This window comes from Chamaea fasciata, unplaced genomic scaffold (genome assembly GCF_029207755.1).
Source record: "Chamaea fasciata isolate MVZ Bird 193981 ecotype frontalis unplaced genomic scaffold, bChaFas1.0.hap1 SCAF_14, whole genome shotgun sequence".
Taxonomy (NCBI): Eukaryota; Metazoa; Chordata; class Aves; order Passeriformes; family Sylviidae; genus Chamaea; species Chamaea fasciata.
In genome coordinates this window covers 7,801,972-7,825,876 of record NW_027094099.1, presented here as the reverse complement: position 1 = coordinate 7,825,876, position 23,905 = coordinate 7,801,972, and the positions used below count along the sequence as shown (strand labels likewise).

General features: G+C 36.0%; 1 protein-coding gene across 1 annotated transcript in view; it reads left to right on the top strand.

The window, feature by feature from the left end:
• The first annotated feature begins 5,318 nt into the window (after positions 1-5,318).
• UNC13C (unc-13 homolog C) overlaps positions 5,319-23,905 on the top strand; it is a 136,382-nt gene continuing 117,795 nt past the window's right edge. Inside the window, exons 1-2 of the mRNA XM_066196662.1 lie at positions 5,319-5,817; positions 14,684-17,902. Coding sequence (XP_066052759.1) covers positions 14,929-17,902 — 2,974 coding nt within the window. The 5' untranslated portion in view covers positions 5,319-5,817; positions 14,684-14,928. The remainder of the gene's footprint in view (positions 5,818-14,683; positions 17,903-23,905) is intronic.

The window sequence follows — 23,905 nt, the reverse complement described above, 5'->3', positions numbered from 1 at the left end:
TTAGAAAATCAACAAACAGGAATGTAACCTGCTCTCTCCCACAATTAAACTTCAGTTCTCTTCTTTGGTTCAGAGTTCAAAAGGGCACTATCAAAGCATTTTTCCTCTTCCTGCTGTTTCAAGTACCCATGTTTTAGCATTTTTCAGGTTGTTTTTGGACTGATGTTAAATTATTTATTATTGGTTTCATTGATAACCTGTGGCTAATTTGGTGTGTTATAGGATTATATAGCTCCTAGTACATATTTGTAATTGAATTATAGCGTGTTTTGTGAGCATTTGAGGCAACGCTTTAAAAAATGCTTCAGAAGACTGAAACTCAACAGGGTTCTCATCAGAGAAAGTTTACAAGGGATAATGGATGTTTCACATAAACTAGGAAAAATAAGCCAGTTAGTATGAATCAGCTGGGTTGTTCTTCATGGGCACCATTCTGTGGATGCAAAAGCTCCCTTTTGGAATGCAGTGATGATAAAGAAGATTGTGAAGGCAAGAAACCATCACATTAGAGAGAGAATTGGGGTTGTTAGTTATAAGGATTGGCAGAGAACCTCTCACAGTGCAAGAAAGGGAAAGAAACCCTAGGGTGAGGAAAGAGAAATACTCAGATAACCAGCAATCATTTCAGTGGGAGATCGAGGATAGGGGAGAGAGCTGAGAGCAGCCAAGAATGGAGCTCTGATGAACTCTGATTCTTAGCACAAAGAATGACAGGTCATACACTGAAAAGCTCATTAATTATATTGATGGAATCTAAGCAGTAGCTAGAGGGAGAAGGCCTAGGGGAAAAAAGATCCAGGAGAATAAATTACCTTACTCCCAGATTTATTATAAAAGATGTAACTTCACAATTGCTACAATCATTCATTTTCTCAAATCCTTGCAGCATCTGCTTTAGAGTTTCTGCTTCATCACCATGGATCTTTCTTGTGATCTACTCTCTTTACCTATTTTCAGATTGACAGGGTTGAATATTTTAATTCACTACCAAATAATTATTTTTTTCAAGTTTGGTGGTACGCCCTTTTTCTAAATCTTCTTATGCTGCTGCCATTTTTGGCAAATATTGAGATGGCTCTTAATTAGCACCTTTAGCAGCACTGTTAAAGACATACTTGAATTTAAGAATATGACTGAGGGTTGTATTGAATGGAGATTCTGTAACTCTTCCACTCTGTCACTTCTCTTTCAATGAGCTTTACCTTGTTGTTGTGGTTTAACCCCAGACAGTAACTAAACCCCACAGAGCTGCTCATGTATTCTCTCCCAGTGGGATGGCGCAGAGAGCCAGAGGGTAAGAGCTAGAAAACTTGAGGCTTAAGATAAAGGGAACCTAAAACCAGTTCCCCACATGAAAAGTGGCAACTGAGTCAGATTCTTCATTTTGAAAAATATTTCAGTGAGGATTCTACTTTCTTAGACAAAAAATCTAAAACAGTTTCTAGAATGAACACATTTCTAGAGAGTAACAATGAGCAAAGTAGTTATGAAGAAAGAACACAACGGGGAATTAAATTTCAGAAGTAACATATATTGTTCTCAAGTTACCACTTCAAATACATTACATTTCTTTAGGTTCTTGATAAATCTGAATGGGAAGAAAGTTCACTTATTCCCTCCCAGGTAAAAAAATAAAAATAAAAATAAAAAAATAATTTTAAAAAAGGTGTTTCTTGATTTGTTCTTCAGTTGTGGTTGGGCTTTTGCCCCTGTATTTGCTTTTCAACCATGATTCTGTTGCCCTGATCCCGTCTGAAATCAGGGGGGTAAATTTTGATTAAATTGCAGCTGGCAAGAAACAATTGTGTTTTTACATTGGTTGCCTGTTCCTTTACTTGCTGTTAAAAAACTTAAAAGTGATTTTATTTCACTTAATAGAATTCAAACTGCATATTTTTATAAACTTGGCAATTGGTTTAAAAAAAGTCTGTAAAAGTTTTAATGTGGTTATAAGAAGTAGCTTTAGCCACCTTAACTTCAGAATCTCCAAAGGTTTTTCCACAGTCATCTGAAGTAAAATTTTAACCAGCAGTTCACAGGTGCATTATGAAATACAAGAGCAGTTATTTTCTCTTTTCCCCTCTTATTGAAAGCGCTTCTTCTTTAGAAGGGAACATTGAGCTTCACGGTAAAGAAACGCAGTCGGAGTAGAGAAAAGGGCATTCTTTACGGAGAAGAGCCCCCGTCAGAGCCGTGCGCGCCTCCCGGGACGCGCGGGGAGCGGCCGCGCTCGGGGGCTGCCGGCAGGGGGCGCGCGGGGAGCGGCTGCGGCCCTGCGGCGGCTGCGCTGCTTTGGGGCACGGCGGAGAGCCGGGGCTGTCCCGTGGGAGCGGTTCCTAATTGACTGGTTGGATTTCACAATTGACAGTTACTGCCCTTCCGTGATGAATGGGGAGAAATAGCCATCGCTTAAGCAAACTGGGGAAATGATGTGCGGGAGAAAGCTTACTTAGGTGACAGCTTTTCCAGCTTTCAGGCTGAAATCCATCATGAAATACAAATTACTTCAAAGTCGTTCTATCAGTTTGCTGCTATCACTATTTCAATATAAGTATTACACAGTAGAAATAATCAAATAACATCTAAAATAATTATAGATTATATAATGCTGGGTTTATTACACAAAATATTAGTGATGGAAATTACTGAAATATTTTCAGTGGACAGACTTTTATTTATAAGAATGCAAAGAATCATCTCTGAATGTCATGGTCATGTAATCCTGGAAACAGGCAGAAAGAATAGCCGTTTTCTCCCTGAAGGCTTATGGCTGCCCATTGGGGTTTAGGCTTTTTGTTTGGGATGTGGTTTGGGGTTGGTGGTGATAGTGTTTTCTTTTGGTGGATTTTCATTGTTTTTCTCCACTAAGCTACAGTTACAACAACTTCATACATATTGTATATGTATGTGTAAATACATGTATTTCTTCTCTTTCTTCTATGTGTGGCAGTTACTACTTTAATGCTCTGTTTGGGAAAGAGAGTAAATCAGTGTGAATCCTGAGAGTTCTTCAAGGCCAGCTTCATCAGCATGTCGGGTTGCTGACAAGTAACCACTACGATGTGTAGGGCCCACGCACGCAAATTGCTCCATTGTGGTAGTTTTTAAAAAACTGATGTGGATGTTTTCTCAAGATGCACAGCAGTTTCTAGTCACTTACTTACAATTATCTGGGCTTCCAGAACTGTGAGAACGTCAGCTACTCTACAGCTGAAGTAGAGAAACAGCTGCTCATAGACTTACTCTAGAAAGTCACCAATATCTTATCTATGTGAGAAATGTGTGAACAGAGCTACAACATAACTTTGTTATGAATTTGGGTAACTTCACTTGTAAGTAATTAGTACATATTTATATGTGAAATTTCATTCTTAATTGGTCAGTAGCATTACAAGCAAAGTCACCAAATCTCTGGCTTGGAGAAGTTCTACACAGATTTTAACTACAGGGAAGATAAGCCTTAATGGGTTCTGAAGGTCTTTGGATTTTTGTTTGCTTTTTTATTTCCTTCTGAAATATCAACTGAATAATGCACGTGGTAGAGTAAAATGTCCTACTTATGACAGATTATCAAATAAGTTGAATAAGTTCAACTTTCAGCTGAAATATTCAGCATGTGGTAACACAATAGATGAGTATAAACAGGGTCAACACTTAAGAACTTCCTTGAAGATGGCAACATTAATCTAAGCATTCTGAGTTAATGTTATTGGCAAACACATATTTTTATTAAATGATAAAATCCTATATTTTTCCAATATTTACTGGTTTTACTGTCTGTAGTCTTAAGGCCATTTGTTGAGGCTGGCTGAAGCTGATACATATTTCTTAGTGTGTGACTACTATGGGTGGGCATGCTTGACTAGGCTGCCTGGTTTGTCCTTTTTTCATCCTTACATGTGTAGTCCTGTTGACTTTGAGAGGCTTTATTGTTTCTTCTTGTGTAGTTAAGACTATAGCACTGAGTCTTGGTATCACTGGAGTATTTCCTATTGTGCACTTACAAGAAAGTTTTATTGTATATTTTGTTGGCATGCAATATGGCGTTTTTAAGGAACGTTTGATTCAGTTTAGATAGAATATTAAGTAATGGCTGCAGGCTAATAACTACAATAAGATTTGAATAATCAAGCATTCATTCATCTGGTTCTTAACTATAAATCTAATTATTGGGCTGTTTATAGGTTACATTTATGCCAGAAAGGCATAATAAATATAATGATCCCTAATTATTTTAATAATGATATGCAAAATCCAAAATATTAATTTACAACTGTACATAAGAGATCTGATTCTAGAACTTTTCTGTTTACAAGTTGCACGTAAAACAGTGTCCCAGGAGGACTCTAGTAATAGCAGTGCAAGGATCGCCGAAACTGAAAGCTACAGCCAAGAAGTTTGAAGTATTACGAGAAATTGTTAAACACTCTAAAGTGGTGCCTTTTACTCAAGGTATCATTTGAAGAAATTAACTGAATTGCAAGTTTCTCTGTTACAAATGTCAATTCTTACAGACTATCCAAAGTTTGAGGGTTTAATTTTTATATGGAAAAATACATACTTGAATATTAGCTATGGTGTTCCAGTCATGCTGTCTCCCAAGATTAGAGAGGATAATCACATACCTGTGGGTTTATGTCTGTACACATTTTGTGAATTATTTACGCTTCGGTTGTGTGTATACTTTGTAGAATGGTTTTATATAGGCTCCTTCTGGATGCATTTCTGTAGTTCTTCATGTGTCAGTTTTAAATATATTTTCAATACATGTAAGGCTGTGTGTGGCCTTACACTACTAAACCTGTTAACATTTGAAAAAAACACCTGATGTATTCTGGGCAGGATAATTTACTGACTGCCTGCACAATAGTAATCCATTCTGCTATTTGAATTGCAGTAAATAAATGACTGAGTCCTACTGCCTAGGAATTAACTGGGGACATATAAGTGCTTTTCCTGGAAAGTGAGTGATACATTTCTTATTATGTGGAGCACCCTTGAATCATAATGGAATGATAGTAGTTATGAAGGATATGTAGCAGATTCATTACAAAAAATTATCAGCTCTTGATGAAGGCACTGCTGCAAGAAGTAGCTACACAGTCGTTTCTCTGGATCAGGTCAGACTGATAAATAAAAGGTTAGGATGGAACACGGCCCTGCCAAGCAAGAGATCCTATCTCCCGCTGTTCTCCTTGCGGGCACGGATGCGCACCTGGCAGCTCCCCCGACGCACTGCATGTGTTGTTCCTGTGAGTGGCTCTGCGAGCAGAGGGGCTGCCTGCCACGCAGGAGGGCTGTGCCTATTGCAGCGGGTGCTGCATTTGAGAGCAGTGGCAGGAGAAAACAGCAGCGGGGGAAGTTCCCGGCACATAAAGCACCAGGATGATTACTGTTCTCTCGTGTTGATGTTGTTTTTGAACCGGAGTAGGACACCGAGTCCTGCTCTGCTATTATAGAAGAGAAACAACCCTGAGCTGCAGAATGAATTAGTAGCTAACATCACGATTACTCTTAGCTGTCAGCACAAGTTGTAGGAGGGGGGAAAAAATGGGAGAGGGAGGAAAAAGATCCCCATTTAATGCTGCCTAGGGAATACCGTGGAATTTAGAACAGATACCGTTGCAGACTAGCAGCATGCCTGACTGCACTTGACTTGAATCACTGGGAAGCAGCCTCATGTTGTATCATTTAAGGCTGAAGGAAGAACGGCAATATAGTAATGGATTTGTGTACAGTGTTTCTGCATAAATGGAAAATAATATAAAGATGGTGGTATGTAATTTGTATTTTATTTTTAAGAAGAATTTAATCCAGGTATGTATGCTCTTTTTATTTCTGTCTACTCTACATACAGTTTTCTGTTTCCTTTGTTTCCTTTGCTTATTTTCATTCTGAATGTACCTCCCGCTGTTCTTGCTAATGCAATGCATTGACTTGTAACTGATTTGCTTTCTAATGCTATAATGTTGATGAAACTGTCTGGGCTTCTAGAATTAACACTTCATTAAAAACTGGGGGAGGTTATTTTGTAAGGTTGGTAACTTCAGAGTATAAGTTGAGCTAGGCAGTATGGTGTTGGATTTTTCAATGAGTTGGTATGTTTAAATTGATATTAAATATAAATGAACTACTTATATGAATACATGGTGAAAATATATTATGTTTTGCTTGTTTATGTCAGTATCTTTCTCTCAATTTGTGATAGGATTAGTAATAAATTGAGCTTTACGGATGCTTATGTATTTCTGGGTCTTGATTAATTTCCAAGATGAACACCCTGCAGCTTTCTTTTGAAGACGCAGCTTGCTTAGACTACATGCTTGATTCTGTTCCACAGCTAAATCTGTGTCTTAGAATACCCTCTATTATGTACCTCCTCCAAGCCACAACCTAAAAAAACACCATAACTATTGGATACATTTTTGTCTATCATTTTAGGTTCAAGAAGATAACATTAGTATCTTTCCTTCTGCAATTTCAGAGGCCAATAGTAGCTGATACTAATTTCTTACTATAAGATTGATGGTTCATTTTGCTTTTAGAAGAAGAATTATGTAGAAATAAAAATGACTGTATTCTTTAGCCCTCACCTTTCTTTAGTCACCTGGCTCCTTTTGCACTTTCTTATTAATATTTTCTTTCAGCTGACATGTAATAAGTGAAATAGAACACAAAGCTATGTGCCCTTAAACTAAGGACACTGATAGTTGTCTTATAATGTCTAGTAATAATGTATTAAAGCACTTAATGCTTATTTGATTGTTCATTAGTCTTGAAATATCATAAAACATTCTTTTGCATTGAAATTAGAAATGCAGCCTAGTTAGAAGTAAGATTTTTTTTGTAGCATGTTGATCCAAAAAGATTTAATATTAGTGCCAGCATCTTAATACTGTTGTTAACCCCCGGCTGACAGAAACTCTTATGCCTAAAAACATTCATTTGTGTAACATCAATTACTTTCTGATGTGAAAATAAACTGTCTATAAAGTTGTGGCTATTTTTCAGACAGAGGGTGACACTATACTTGTTTTCTGTCGGTGATTATATAAAACAGATGCCTTTCTTTAGTGTAATACACAACTATGATCTGGCAATTGAAAATGTAAGATTACTTGATACATACAAATATTCTAAAAGTCAGTGCTAAATCTTATCATCTAAATCAACATAGTGAGAAAAGCAGCAAGAGAATGCTGTTAAGTCTAAAAGCATTAAGTAGAATGAAAAGTAGAATTTAAGGTTTAAAGCACGGTTAATTCATCACAAATTCATTTTCTAAGGGATATAATGATAGAAATTATGATTATGAATTAAGGTTAGCTGTCATCTCAAAGAAAAAAGCCATGATGCAAGATAAATGACGGTTCTTTCAGGGGAATATACACAAGTTGGAGAGTTGTATAAAGGGTTTCTGTCACTATACCATTTGCTTGATCCTGCAGTGATGTCAGCACATTACCATAATGACTATATATTGCTGTGAAAACATTTAGGAAATCTAAGGTAAAGTACTGGTATTCCAGAGTATTGCACGGTAGGAGAATACTCAGAATATCTCCCAATTCACTAAAGCATCAATGAGGACTGAAAATTCCAAATTTTCCATTAACTGTAGTGTTGTGAAAATCCAGGAAGAATGTAGTGTAATAGCTTCTGCCTTGTGAGACCATTACAGTTCTGAAGCTCTGAAGCATAAAAATTCTTTGGCAGCTAAGAAGGTTGTTACACTGGTTTTCTTCTTCTCATTTGTGTCATTCACTTAGTTTGGTAGCAGAGGTTCTTGCTTTCAGGTACAAATCTGAGTATCACAGTTGTCAGTATATTGAAGCAAAGACAGTAGAGGGGTTTGATTTAGCAAAGTTTTTGCAGCAAATTTAGAAACATGTTTTATATCTAGATCCTTACCAATGAATGTTATTTCAGGTGTTAAGCATGGTTTCTATCTGTGTGTGCTTACTCATCCGAGTGTATATTGTTGTCAACAGTACTTGTAGTCATCTGTGCTTGTGGTATTTTTCAAATGCAAGTATCACAGATGATTGCTACCATTTATCAAATGAAAGACCACTTTATCAAAAACTTTCCTTTTTATAACTTTTTGTTCTAAAAGTTTGATGGAACTATTAGTTCACTGGATTTTAGAAAACTTGTAAGTTCTGTGTGCAAAGGAATGGAATCCTGAGGGCTTACTTTGCCCATGTAAAATTGTTCTCTTACTGTAAACATTTCACTAGGAAGTTTTGTATGTAGTTAAAAAAAATTCCCCCAAACCCAAAAGAAAGAAAAAAAAATCAAAGCTGTAGAGGGATGTAGTGCACACGTGGTCACAGAGTTGATGGTAAACTCTAGAGAGATCTAATTCAGGGCAATGCGTTGCACATTCTAAGGCTCAGGGCAGTATAGTTGGAGGATTAAAATTCTTACCTGAAAGAAAATGGAGGGGGAGTTTTTTTGGTTTGTTTAATTGTATTTTCTGATGGAATCACTATCCTGAAAAATTTCTGAAATTTTTGAAATGTTAGTATTAAAAGAAACTTTGAATATTCTCAGTATACTGTAAATACGTTCTCTGCATATGTTATGCTTCAATGTAAAATAAATCTCTTGAGGTTTTAGGGTGTAATGTTTAAAAGACCCTCTATTCAAACACAGGCAAAACTAGGGACAGAACTGAGATTAAGTCAAAATGTATGTTGTTACTTTCATTTTTAATAGGCACTAAATAAGTTGTGATTATTATATAGTAACTCTTTTATTTTACAGTAATCTGACATAATAGCAAGCAGGTAATAGTCTAAGTAAGCTGTCTGGTACTGACTTAGTAATACAGTAATCTTCATATTGGCAGCAAATAACTTTCCCGTCCTCATGTTTTCCATTCCTTTTGTAGTCTGCATTTAAATAGAAATTAATTATTTGGTGAAATTGTCTCAATCTTAACAGTTTTTGAGCTGGATATTGACTAAAAACAAGGTTTTATGTAAGACAGCATATATCATGAGTACAGCTGTAAGAGGGAGAAAATGTCATTATTACCACCTTGTTTATGCTACAGTGTATTTTTTTTTCTTTTTTTAGTTGAATAAGTCAAGGAAACAACTAGAAACATTAAAGAGAAAGGAGTCAGTATGTTTAGTCAAATAAGATGAAAGCTGTTCTTCAAATCACCTGCAATCTCTTCTTGTGTGCACATCCAACTGGCCTACATTATCTACTGCTCTACAGATGGGCTACATTTTACCTTTTACCATTTTTACCTGTTCTATAGCTTTTTACATCTCCGTATGAATCTGCTGGATTTGGCACATCTCTTCCTTTCTTTTTAGTCTAGTTAAGGCCATTGACCTTTAAGAGCAGTTGCTTCAAATACAAGTTTTCATGTTTGTAATGTAAATACCACTCTATAGATTAGTTTCTAAAGAAATAGTTTTCCAAATGCCTTCAACAATCTTAGTAGTAGTTCATAAACAAATGAATTGCAATAGCCTCTGCTGTCTTAACAAAACTTCATAGAGAAAAATGAAAATATTACAAATACAAAGGTGTAGAGAATAGCATAACTAAAAAAGTAATTCCGCAAATTGTTGTAAAATAGTGGGGTTTTCTTCAATTTGTCTGTCTTCAACAATAATTGCAAAAATAAAAAAAAATTCTTCTTCTGAACAAAGAAAAAAAAATCCTCTCTTTTTCCAAAGTGGTCATAATAGTAGGGAAGCAGTGAAGATGACTTTTCTCTCCAGAAAATTACTCATCTTAGCTTGCTAGGAATTTATGTTTTCTTCTAAGCTAATCCAAAGGCAATGTGCCTTTATACATTACAAAGTACTTAATTGCAACTGTTTAACTACTGTGTTAATTCACTGATGCACAAAGTTCTATATATGATTTCTGGGTGAGATGTTCTCAATCACAATGAGCCAGTCAGGTTTAAGCGTGTGCTGTTTCCATCTGTTTTCATTAAACTCTGTTAAGTTGTATGCTCACAGAAGAGATATGTAACAGCTATGAATGACCAGTCTTGCAACATGACTGTTATATTTTTAGATTGGATTCTGTAGTGTACCCCGTGAATATATGTGCAGCCTCCTCAGGGCACAGCAGGAGGCCTTGTGGGTTAAAAAATAAGCAGACTGTAGGCTCTTAAGACTGGAGTTTGAATCAGCAGTTTGGTGGTTACTTTTTACGTTCTCATAAGGCAACATGTTTTTAGGGTGGTTAGATATGCATAAATAGCAGAAATCATGAAGAGATATCACCAGGTAAATAAGCAGATATAGTAACCTTTCCAAATAATTTTGAAGGACAATAGAAACAGCTCCCTAGCCAAAGGGTGAGAGTGCTGATAGCACTCCACACTTTTGTGTGAATGTTGGAGGGGCTGAAGGCATAGGGCAGAAGTCTCCTGCCATGAAAACCTGAGGAATTCTTGGTACAATGAGTAGTTACCCAAAAGAGAAAGCAGATCTCTTCATTGCTCTTGTCCCTGCCTTTCCAGGGTCTTCGGGCAGGTCATCCACATAGTATATGCAGTGTTAAGGTAAGTGTCATTTTACCTTAAGAGACTCACAAATTACACAGATTAAAAATGTCAGTAGTTAAGAGAACAAGGAGAATTTAGGAAGAATGTAAAGGAGCAGATAAGGGCTCTAAATTAAGTTCTTCTGAATTAGGTCATCTGAGATGATTGTCAGTATAATGTTCCTGTTACAGTAAATTAATGAAGCAATGTGAAGTGTACACCGTAATGCTTGTCAAAGGAAGGGAGCATAGGCTTCACCCAGCAAACCTGAGCTGAGGGCAGATAGACTTATGTCAAGGTAACCTTATTCCCAGGCAAGCATAAGACTAGTAAAAGGTCATAATTAATAAATCTCTATATCTGAATTCTGTTACTGGTTCCTGATGGTAAGAGAACCTCTCTTGGCCTCAGTTTCTGCAGATGCAGGGTTGACTGTTTACACTTTTTTTCTTTATGTTTAATTGATCAGTTAATTTCTGTGGAGTATTTTGCATCCCACAGAAATATGTTTCTGTCTATAGACTCTGGTCACTATTTTGGCAGTAATACAGAGTAGTATTGCTGCAGATGAAGGCTTCTTGGTTTTGTTTTGGTGTTGTGAACATGAACCATCTTGGTGTTGTGAACGTGAACTGTCCTAGGGTAATTTATAGGGAGAAACTGCATTTCAGTCTCATCTTCTTGCCTACCCCCTTTCAATACTCACAGACCCGTTGTAGTTGATTAGTAGCGTGAAGGCTGAGCAAGGCTATGGTTCTGCCTGGTTCTTGCTTTATAAGAGGACAGTCTGCATCCAAAAAGCTACCTCTTACTGGAGAGAGCTGCTGCTCTGCAGCTTCATTTTCTAGGGTCTGAATAGAAGCTGTACAGTGATCTAGCTAGTCTATTTAAATACTGAAATCATATTTTTGAGATGATTCACTTTTCTTTTTTTATCAAAATAAAGGGATGGATTTTTTAAAATAATTTTTTGAAATAGGGGTCTGGTGTTCAGATATGTAACTAAAATACTCTGTTTGCATTATTTAAAAATCTATCATTTTCAACTCAGCCCACTCCTCCCCGCTTCTACCTGACACATTAGTTTTAGACTTGGAATAAGATCCTTTATAAATGATGCTTCCAACTTACATTTTTATTTTGACAATGCTTTGTTATCAACAAATCCAGTTGAATATGCTTGAAACTGGTCTGCATTATCCGTTCACCATCAAGTTGATTGACAAAACTCTTTTCAGACTTGCTATGGGTAAAAGTTGATGAAAGTGTCAGTTTTTCCTTTCTTCATAGAAGGACCCCATTAAGAATTTATTTTAGATCTAGTCTCAGACTCCGTAACACTTTCTAGTTTCCTGCTCTATTACCATCTAGCATAAAGTCATACCTCACTGCTGTAACATTTCAACAATTCCTTATGCTTAGGATGGGTTTACCTAGTGATGTCAAACTTCATCATAAAAATGGTTTCATTAAATAAACAAGCAAAGTGAGAATTAAAACAGTGAGATCATAATGGTTTATCAGGGGACCTGGATAAAGCAAGAAACTCTCCAAATGACAACTTGCAGCTCATTCAGATAATTGACTTAGTTCTCTGTGCTTCTTGAAAGACTGTTCCTTATCTTATGGAGTTTTAACTTTTCATTGATTTAAAATGTTAAGAAGAACTTATGCAAATCTCTACAGAAAAAAATGAGTGAAACCTGTAATGACTCAAACTTGATTCCATGTGTAGACATCCTATTGTAAAAAATGAGTTTTTGACAGAGCAATGGTAGGCTGTAAACTGATTAACAGATCATATGACTAATACAGCTGAGTTGGAATAGAACTCGCATGAGAGAACATAAATCTGCTCCATTTAGCACATCTCCCTGTGTTTGTAACAGTACATCTTTTAATTCTCTGTGGCGTTGTCAGAAACTGGGTTTAAATAAATTCAGTGCTGAATGTTCTGCTATTTGTTATACTTTCAGTTATCTCTGATAAAAGGCATTGATTAGACACTGGATAAAACAAACACACACACACATACATATATGTGTATATGGCTTGCTTAAGAAATCAAGGTTCTTCACAGAGAAGCACTAAACTTTATTTAAAGTGAATGGAAATGTTCCAAATTCCAGTGAGAACTTCATTATTTCTTGATGCTTTTTAGACTGAGACAGGAAACAAGCCTTCTGGCTTGTTTATACATTCTTGATTTGAAGTCCTTTGAAGAATGTCCAAGTCGTGTAAGTGAAGTTTATATAAGAGGGCCTTTAAAAATCTGTGGCCATGTGGGCAGAGGTGGTAGGCAATCACACTTGAAATCTTGTTCAGTAAATGGTTAAAAACATTCAGTGTAAGAGCTGAATGATTAAGAAGTGTTACTACATCCAGAAACAAGCCTTTGACATTGAAAACTGTCCTGAGATGGTTCCTTTCTCTACTAATAATATGTGTAAACAAGGCAGCCTCAGCTCTAGTGAAAACTTCTCAAAATTCTGAGAGATGTCATTTGCATTCCTTGAAAATTGCATGCAGTCTCATTGAGCATTCTTTTGCTTCCAAATATTGCTTGCTCTTAATTCACTCTTGCTACTTTAAGCATAAGCCTAAAAGAAAAAGAGGTGGCAAGGACTAAGCTGATGTATATGCGTTAAAAACGTGATTCGTGTCCCACAGATATTTCACCTTTTTATAAAATAATAAATAGCCACTTTGGGAAGAGTGAAGAATGTTTTCTGTTTTTCTACTCACTCTGCATCCCAATTTTGTTATAACTGGAAAAGAAATGAGTCTGTTTACATCCTCTGTTCAGGATTCCAGAAGCCAACCAGGCTTTTAGCAGCTTTGCCTGTGCTCTATGCAGCACAGTGCATTTTGCTGCTGCAGTATTTATCAGAGGTTAGTGTTTATTATTTGCCATTACATATGTGTATATATATGTAATGAATAAATATATAGACTATAATAGTAAGGTCAATGAAGACAAATTATGTAATACAAAGACCAGACCTTGAGGTGTGTCAGTGGAAAATTATGTTTCTTAAAGACACAGGATGTTTGCAGACTAGGACAGTTCATATTCTCTACTCCTCTTAAAACATGACAGAGCAGTTTCTAACCCTTCGTATACACTGTGTCTAAACAGACTTCTTATTCTGCCAAAGAATTTTTAGCTGCTTTAGAAACCAAAATGGCCATTTTTAGAACTACTTATTTGATGGATTTTTCTTGCCTTTTTTTTATTCCTCAGCTATGACACTGGGAGATGAATAATATGCTGTACAGAAGAATACATTGACATGTTAAAAATGTATTGGCTACATTTCTATGGAGAACAAGCATTTGTTTTATGGACTAGAAACTTCCAGATACCTCATGGAAGCTTTTAAGACTTATTTTAGATCAAATAGCTTTCCTGTTGTAATGGCACCAGTTTGTCCTGCAACTGGTAAACCATATTTTGTATAGGTTTGGGGTTGTTTTATTCTGTTACCAGAAAAATGTCAAATTTAATAACCTGGATGAGAATTTCCATTTGTGGTCGTTATTTTCCATTACGTTCTATAAGTTATTTTCCTTTTACTTCCGAAAAAAGAGAAACCAAGGAGATAAGCCCATGTTTGAGTCCTGGCTTATCATAGAATGTTAAAGTCTGGTATCAAAAGCAACTATTTCACAAACCATAGTCACGTACATAATTCAATCTCAAGACAGAACAGCACTTCATGGGTACAATATTCACTTGTACCTGAATCCTACCTTATTCCAAAAGACAAAGCAAAAGAGAACTTTCTACTTCTGTTTTACTAGCTAGTAACCATTTGTTACTCTGTCAGGTTTTTTGATCTCTGTCGTTTATCATGTGGATCTAAATTGGAATGTCAGTACTCTGAAAGAAAGCAGAGCGCATTTAAACTTAATATCTCTGTTAAAGTCGGAGAATTTAAACTGGATGAAGAAACCTGGAAATAAGTATAGCTTATTAATTGTTGTTAACAATATTGCCTAGAACTGTTTTCAGCTTCAATTATTCATGAAAAAATCTATTCAGATAATTATGGGGAATTGTCTGTGTTTTCATTGTAACCTAGTTAAAACATGATCAGTATTATTTAATTATAAGTTTGCTTGGCAGCCATTGTAATGTCATTCCCTCCTTTTTAGACACTTTAGGAAGCCATGTGCAACAGAGTGGGATTTTGCAAGATGTACCAAACCTCATCAGGATTTTGTTTCGAACAAGCAGATATGTGATTTTTTTTTTCCTGTCACATTATTCCAGAGCATCAGTAGTTTTTATGGCTATAGTCTCCATTGAAGAATTTGCCAATGACCCTTTTGGAGATACAAATACTTCTCTGGAACAAAAATTGTGTTTTGTGGAAACAGCTTAAAATAAATTACACTCCATGGTTTCTGCCCTCTTCAAGAGCCTGATCTCATCCTATATATATAAGATTTGCAAAGGAATGTTTACAAAGAAATCGGGAAATAGTACAAAAAGGAAAGAGAGTTGTCAGAGCAAAAAGGAACAAGACTTAACTCAGATTGGACAAACAAAAAATCCAAAATTTTCAAATACATTAAAAAGCACTGTTAAAAAGATTGCCAAGTGCCCATCTGCTCGCAACTTATCAACTGAAGAAGAGGAGAGCAATAGAGAATTTTCACTTTCTCCAACATTCAGTTACAGAGTTGCTATTGCCAATGGACTGCAAAGGCATGTTTTTGTAGCAAACACTAATAACGAAGATATAGTTCAAGACCTGTCTTCAAATGATAGCTCATGTTCTGAGTCATTAAGTGAAGTAAAAACTAATAGCAAGAAAACCGAATACTTATCCCACACAATGCCTGTGAGACGCAACAGGAAAAGCTTGAGCAGCCTCGCAGCCTCTGATGGAAGTTCAGATGGTGAACGCACTTTACACACACTGAAGCTGGGAGCCTTACGAAAACTGAGAAAATGGAAAAAGAGCCAAGAATGCGTCTCATCAGACTCTGAGCTAAGTTCATGGAGGAAAACATGGGGGTTAAGAAGTAAATCTCTGGACAGAACTGGCCGTCACCAGAAATCAAATACTCTTGAACCTGGCTTTAGTTCGACAGGTTGTATTAGCCAAACCCATGATGTTATGGAAATGATCTTTAAAGAGCTTCAGGGAATAAGTCAAATTGAAACAGAACTCTCAGAATTAAGAGGGCATGTTAATGCTCTGAAACAATCAATTGATGAAATTTCTAGTAGTGTAGAAGTTGTGCAAAATGAAATTGAACAATTGCGAACTGGATTTGTACAGTCCAGAAGAGAAACTAGGGACATACATGACTACATTAAGCAAATAGGCCATCCAGGAAACAAAGCAAGTCTTAGGTTTCTAAATGTGCCTGAAGAGCGGCTTGAAAAAGCTGAAAGCATAGTTTACAAAATATTAATGGAAAAAATGGGATTCTCAGAGGCACAAAGCACTATTAAAATTGAGTTTGCCCAAAGGCTTGGGCAGCAAAGAGACTGTCCAAATGCAAAGCCAAGACCCATTCTTGTTTACTTTGAGTCATCACAACAGAGAGACTTGATTTTAAAAAAGTCTTATAAACTTAAGGGAACTGGCATTGGAATTTCTACAGATATATTTTCCCATGAAATAAAAGATAAAAAGGAAAGAGGACTGCCTTCTTCTCAGACATATGAAAGCATGGATATGAAACTTTTAACCGTGGAGACAAAATCTAAAATGCATGACTGGGAGTCACCTGACAGTGATAAAGACTTGGAATCAGATATAAATAAGAACAGTTATGCAAAAATATCTAAATCAGCACTTCACATAAAAACAAGCACTACAAAGGGGACTACCGAGTCCCCAAACACTAAAGATCTTGACAGAACTGCTGACAATAGCACCTTTTCACACAGAAGAAGTTATGACAGTCAGTCACCAGAATTTGACACTATTGAAAAACAATCAAAGACCTATTATTCAGATGTGACTCCTTTATGGCATTTACAGAATGACTTTGCAACACCAAAGCTTAGCCGTTCAGAATCAGATTTCTCAAAATTGTGTCAGTCTTACTCTGAGGATTTTTCAGAAAACCAGTATTTTAGCAGAACAAATGGCAGTTCATTGTTGTCTTCCTCTGATCGAGAACTTTGGCAGCGAAAGCAAGATGATTCTCTAAACTGGTATGGCAGTTCCCAGGAACAGACTTTTGCCCAAGACATGCAACAGTATCCAGAACAAAATGAAGCAGGGAACATAGAAACTGTTGATAGTGGAGTAAGCAATGGAATAATCTGTGTATCTGGAGACATAAACCATTATGATGATAGTCAGCTTTCTTTACAGGATGATCTTTCCCCATGGAAAAACTGGAATCAGTTGGAACAAGGGGCAGATTTGGGCCTAGACTCATCCACACAGGAAGTTTTTGTGTATGATATGAGCAGCCCTTCAGACCAACAGACAGATTTTGGAAAGGGCCAAAGTTCTGACCTCCAGTATGATACTGAAAGCTATGATTACACTCTAGATGGTACTTCTCCATCATGTCCAGGCCTTGACAGCGAAACACAAAGTCAGTGGACTGGTCAATATGATGATTATCAGGAAACAAATTCTATCTCCTCTTATCAGAATCAAAACAGATTGCCTATGATGTACCGAAGTCAAAGTGAACTACCAAGTGATGACTCAGAGGAAGCCGCCCCTAAATCATGGCACAGCCGATTAAGCATAGATCTTTCTGATAAGACTTTCAGCTTTCCTAAATTTGGATCTACGCTTCAGCGTGCTAAGTCAGCTTTAGAAGTAGTCTGGAATAAAAGTACACAAAGTTTAAGTGGGTATGAAGACAGTGGATCATCTTTTATGGGAAGGTTTAGAACATTATCTCAGTCTACTGCAAATGAATCAAGTACAACACTTGATTCTGATGTTTATGCTGAGCCTTATTGCTACAAAGCAGAGTATGAGGAAGAATTAATTGAACCCTCTGGTGAGAATGAAACAGACTATGTAGAAGTAATGGAACAAGTCCTTGCTAAACTAGAAAATAGAACTAATAGTAGTGAAACTAGTGAGCAGGTCCAAGAGTATGAACTGGACCAGTCTTTGTATGAAACTCCATATGCAATGCTGCCAGAGGAACAATATGATGCACAGTTTGACAGTGTGATCAGTGAAGAGCTATTAGAAGTTGAAAGTGACATGGCTCCTGAAGTAGAAATAAGGGAGGATGAAAATCAGAATGTCCCAGAAATGATTACTGAAGTTACTGAAATTCCAAAGAAAAAAAGAATACGACCATCATTTAAAGAAGCTGCTTTAAAAGCATACAAGAAACAAATGAATGATTTGGAGGAGAAGATCCTTGCTGGAGGTAATAGTGTTTTAATATTGTCTTTTAAGTAAAACATTGTTTTCATTAGACTTGGACATTGATTTTTGTATAGTACCTTTTCTTGCTCCCATTGAATTCAGCAGCAAAAATTCTGCTTATGTCTAGTTTTGTTTAGAGGGTGAAATAATTCCATAAAAATCAAAATATTAAATTTTATAATTTTGTTTTAGAAACAGTTTTCTGAATATGCTTAGTCAGACGTGCTTGTAAGTAAATATATTTCTTTGAATTTTGGTAACTTGAAAATTAAATTTCACAATATTTAAGTCTTAAAAAATAACTAAATAGTACCCTGTTCTTGGTTTTCTCCTAGTTTTATAAATGTAGTTATTGAGGTAATACAGAGTGTTCAGACATTACACTCTTGCTTTCTTCAACAGTTTGCAAGGCATGGTTGGTTCTGTATTCATCCTGTTGGGCAGTGTTCCCTACCCCTATGCAACCTGTAGCTTGTTATGTACTTAAAGAGTGAAAGTCTAACCTGATTTTATGTCTGTTCTTAATTTGATCCTGTCCTTATTTATACTCCCAACAAGCTCTCAGAGAAGTAGTCAGTCCCCAAAATGGGGTGAGAAGGGTGTGGAACAAAGACAAGAGTGTAAATGGTAGCATCCATATATGAAGAAGTTACTTTCGTAAGGAACTAAATTCACAGGAGAGCTTGACACTGATTTTTTCTTTATTTTTATCTTTCGCATTATTGGACTTCAGAGCAAACAGTCATATATATATAACTTTAATAATATACGAAGTAATTAATAGTAATAGAAAAAGCAATATACTAGTAATATACAAATATGGTGATATTCAAGGTAAACGCTAACTGTAATTCTAATGAAATTCATTATAATATTGCATCTGAATTTAATTGGGAGCATCATAATGGCTATAGCTAGCCAGATGGTAATTGTCACCTTGACTGAATCTTTCCTTTATCTGCCTTGGAAAAAACAATCATCTGAGACATTCATTTTAAGGATGAAAAACTGTGCCTTTAGCCAAAGATTGTATTCAGTAGTAATGAGCTTGAGCTACTACGGTGTTTCTTTTCTACATGAACAGCTACATTTACAATAAATATATAGTTAACTTGAAAGTCAGTTACAAAAGCTGTTAAATATTGATAGTAGTAGAGTTTACTTTAAAGTATTTTACATTTAAATAATGACACTCGATTGTATACTTATATTTTGCAGGTGTTTTTCTACAATACTCTGTTAGATACTAGGTGGTGTGTATATGAACAAACTTCTATCGAAAACTAGGATCTTCATGACTTTTTCCTGATTTTATGAGGCATGGAAGAAGGGAACCACATTCATTTTACCTAGTCATTGTACAATAGGAATATAATGGTCTCAGGACTTAATTAAAGAAAGCACACAAGGAAGACTTCAAATTTTGAAACCTAAATTGATTCTACTATTTAAAGTCTGTGCATTTGTGTACATTGGTAGATAACAGGTTGTTAGAAAATGAGAACCAACTTTGCTACATCCCATGCAATCCTTTCTAGGAATTAAACATATGTTGTTCTTTTAACCCAGCAGGTGAAAGACTTCTTTCAGTCTCTTACTCTATTGACATTTTTTATTCTGAATAGCTGAAGCATTCTTTATGTTTACAGAGAATCCATTTGACCAGTTTACGAAAATGTGTTATTGGGTGTAATCTATGGGGCAAAGTGTCTGCATGCTTACCAGATGTTATACTAGGATCTCCACTTTTATTTCCAAAAATAAATTAATATAAGATATTATAAAAGAGAAGGGAAGTAAAGGAGAAAGGGAATGTGTCAGGAGGTTAAGGAGAATTTACAAATGAACTGCTACAACACAATATTTCTCAATTTATTCTGAGAACAGTCTGCATTCACTCTTGGATAGCAGTTCTGTTTGCTCTTCACGCTATGTTTTCCATGCCATCAAGGAGGGAGGATACATGTTTAAGTCAGGGATTCTGCTTCAGCAGTCACCAACTGGTTTGTTACAAATGGCTCTTCAGATCCTGTAGCACACATAGCAGTACCTATTAGCAATACCTACCGTCTTTCATGTTTTTATTTCTAATGGATGAATATGATATTCTTACCTTTATGTCTGCAGAACACTTAACAATTCTTTAGAATTTAAAATCCAAAATATGTTTTCTAGCTGGAGTAGTCTACTCAAAGAACGTATTACCTGTAAACTATTTATGCTTCTAAAACTATAGGTAGTATCATTGGAGCAAAACCTTCATTTTACTTTCAGCTTACTCTTAGTGAGATGGATAATGGATATTACAGACAGTCTCTTCACAGATAATGAATTCCACAGGTGGGATACCTGTTCTTGGAGATAATCAAAATCCATTTAGACATGGGTCCTGGGCAGCCTGCTCTGAGTGGCCTGATTTGAGCAGGGTTCTTAGACAAGGCCTCAAGAGCTGCCTTCCAACCTCAGCTGTTCTGTGATATGGTAATGCATTTTTGAATACATCATATGCGACCTTTGAAGAAGGATGTCTTCTTAATGTCAGTTTGGCTGCTAAGACAAAACGCCCTCAATTTCTTTTTATTTCTTGAATGGCACATAGTCTAGGAAAAAAACATTTTGTAAATCAGTTCTTAAAGAAGTTCTTCAAAACTCCCAAAACATATTTTGTAACTTCTCATTTTTGACAACCTGCCTTCTCTTCTTTATGTGTGTAATTAGACATGTCCAGAGAATACATAGCTTATCTTTTAAGCAAATAGTAGTTTAAGGTATTCAATCTCCATTTTAATATTTGCAGGAGCAGTAATAACTTTTTAAGAAAGTGACTAAGAACTAGGGTTTACATGACTTTCATTAATGTTTTTGTGGTGTTTTTACTCTCTTAGCCCTGTAACTGATTCACAGTCAACTTCAGATTTCTTACTTTTAGGTGGAAAAGTACTAGAAAGAGAACAAGTTCTTTGAATTTTCATTATACAACCAAAACATAATCTATTCTTCATTATATTGTTTCATCCCTCCATCTAAGCAGGAGTGTTAGACAACAACCTGTCCAAGCAGAGATAGAACTGTATAATACGGTAGTGGTAGTTCTCCAGTTCAATAAAAAGAAGGGTTTAGAATTATATGATTTTCATTTTAGTAATGCATAAGGTAAGGTCAATAAATCTTTGATACATAAATAATTTGTAAGTGCACAAGAACCCCATAAGATAGACCTATTCTCTCTCACTAGCTAGAGGGAAAAATACGCTCTGGGCTGATTGCTTGTGTATTATTTATTTAAAAACGTTTTTGGAGGCGTACTGGAATTACTAGGTTATACGAATGAGAGGAAACATGAGCAGTACATGAGTAATCCTCAGATTTATAGTTCTGTAAGGATATACAGACATTGTGTGGCTGCATGTATATTAATGGAGGGATTGGTGGCTTGAAGAAAAATCAAAGAAATGCTACCCAGTTGTTTGTTTCTTTGTACACTGTAATTGAGAATGACTTATGCTTTTATTCATTGTTCTAGTCCTCACTTGTTATTTTCTAGCTTTCTTTTTCCCTAGTGGCTTCTTCCATTCCATCCCATCCCATCCCTATCTTATCTTTTACAGTTCCTTAGCATAAGCATGATTTTCTGAGCTGATGAAACTATGCCTCTGGAAAAGATTCCAGTTGCATGCACTCTTCTCAATTGCTTTCAGTGATAACATAGATATTTTCCATGAACTTTAGTTAGTGATCAGTAGCTCTTGATCCAGTTGTTGAAGATCTTGGTCATCATTTGTTATGTTAGATTTTAAAAATCATTCAGATTTAAAATACCTTTGGTCTGAATTTTCAGACACAGAGTAACCTGTAGATTGTTTATGATGTCAGGATGGGTGAACTCTAACTCTATAGATCAGTGCAGAGGCAACTCAAGAGGACAGGGAACAGGGATCGGATTTGCCTCTTTAATAGTGGAGGGAAGTGTCTCTATTGTTTTATAGGAAGAATTTATATTTCACTTTGTGGTCTGACTGAAGAGCAGAATTTAGAGATGAGTTTGAATACCCTCTTATTTTGTTTTTGCTAACATCTGAAACCAAAGGAACCAGTAATGTATTACCTCGCTGCCCTGATCATATGGTCAATTGATTTCATGTTAAGAAAAGCTGCCAGTAAAATAATTAAGCTTATTTCAATGCATATTTCTAACTCTGTCGATTCAACCTGTGATTTTTTTGAAACAAGTACTTATTTTCTAATTTGGACAGCTTTTCTGGCCTTTTTATGAAAACTGTTAGCTGGAATTGCCTTAGTCAGCTGTATTTTCTCAAAAATTAAAGGCTTTAGAAGTTAACCTAACCCTGTCTTATTGTACTTGAATTTTTTTTCCCCTATATCTTACCTTCATGTTTGTTTTTAATACACTTGCAGAGGCCCACAGTTACCTGTAACTGATAGCTATAGTTAATAGTGTTGTACTGCTTTTGTTACGTGAATGTAAGTCTTGGATTTGGACTTGAAATGATCCGTGATGTGGGCCAGATGAAAATGAATAGATGTGGTATTTTTTAGTAAATTAATCAGTCATTTTATAGCCATTCAGATGGAAATAGGACAAGTGAAACCTTACCTTGGTCATGAAAATTCCTTACTCTTTGGCGGTGACTGTAATGGAGAAATAAAAAGCCTGTTAGAAGTTAAATTGGTTTTTTATATTAAAGAGTTCCTCTGCACACAATCTACATTAACTGTATTGGGAGGTGGGCTTTAAGAGACACCACTGTTTGAGAAGATAAATGAAAAGTAAGTGTATATCCCATTTTATTTCTTAATTGCTTGGGGTAACTACATTAACTGATTAAAAAGGCTTGAAGGTGAGTTGTGGCAACACTTTAGGTTGCCTGGAAGTTTAGCATCACTTTCTTCAATGTAATGAATGGAACATTTTTTATGTGATCTCTTTGAGATGCTTCTCCTGCACTCAGCCCAATGGCATTTTGCATCTTTCTAATCTCAGCCACAGTCTGATGGGGGAAAAAATGTGACTGAATGAATGCAATTAGTCTTTGCATCATTGGGAAAGAATAGTCCAGACAGAAACTCTCATAATTAATTAAAAGTAGCAGCAGTACCAAGCCCCAGGATTTTTTGTTTCAAAACATCGGAGCCACACTATTTAGTGATACAAGGTTTTATTTGTTTTTCCCACATCTCATTTATTTATGGTTTGTTTGGGGTTTTTTTCACAAGAGTGATAAATTACTTCATTAATATAAGGACTGATTGTGTATTCTGTGTGGCTGATACAGTTCATCTGCAATGTCTAAGAAAAATTAATATATATTCACCTAATCTATCATCTATAAAGAGACGGATTTGGGGACAGCATACTTTTCAACAGCATGTGATTAATCTATTACTCTGCTCTTCATGTGTAAATAATGTAAAAAGGCAGATTCCAGTGGGTTCTCATCTATGTGACTTCCCTTCTCTGTTTACATCAGAAGATGGTCACAATGGAACAGATGTATTGTGTAAGCAGGCTGGGGAAGAAGTTATTACTCTCACTATATATTTTAACAGACATGTGGTACTGAGGAAACAAGATTACTGCAAGTTAAGGAATCTCTTTTGGTGCTGTATTTGGAATGATAATGAACCACAGAAATTTAATAATCCATTTTTTTCAGCTGTCTTGGTTTTCTTTCTCAACACCATGTTTGTGTTGGTCTTTTTGTCAGGTAAAAAAATGATGGATTTCTTTGACTCTCCTTTGTCAGGGGGATGGGGAGGTGGTCCAATAAGAAGCTGTAATTGTATAGGATGGGAGGAGACAAAATACATTTTCAGATGATATGGGTAGAAACTGATAAATACGATATTTCTGCACCCAAGCTGGTTAGCCACTATTCCTTTTTCACATGTGTATGTGTGCACTCTGAATATCCTCCACTAATATTACAGGAGGTAAAACAGTGTTCTCAAGAATTAATAACCACTCCATGAATCCAATCAGGAT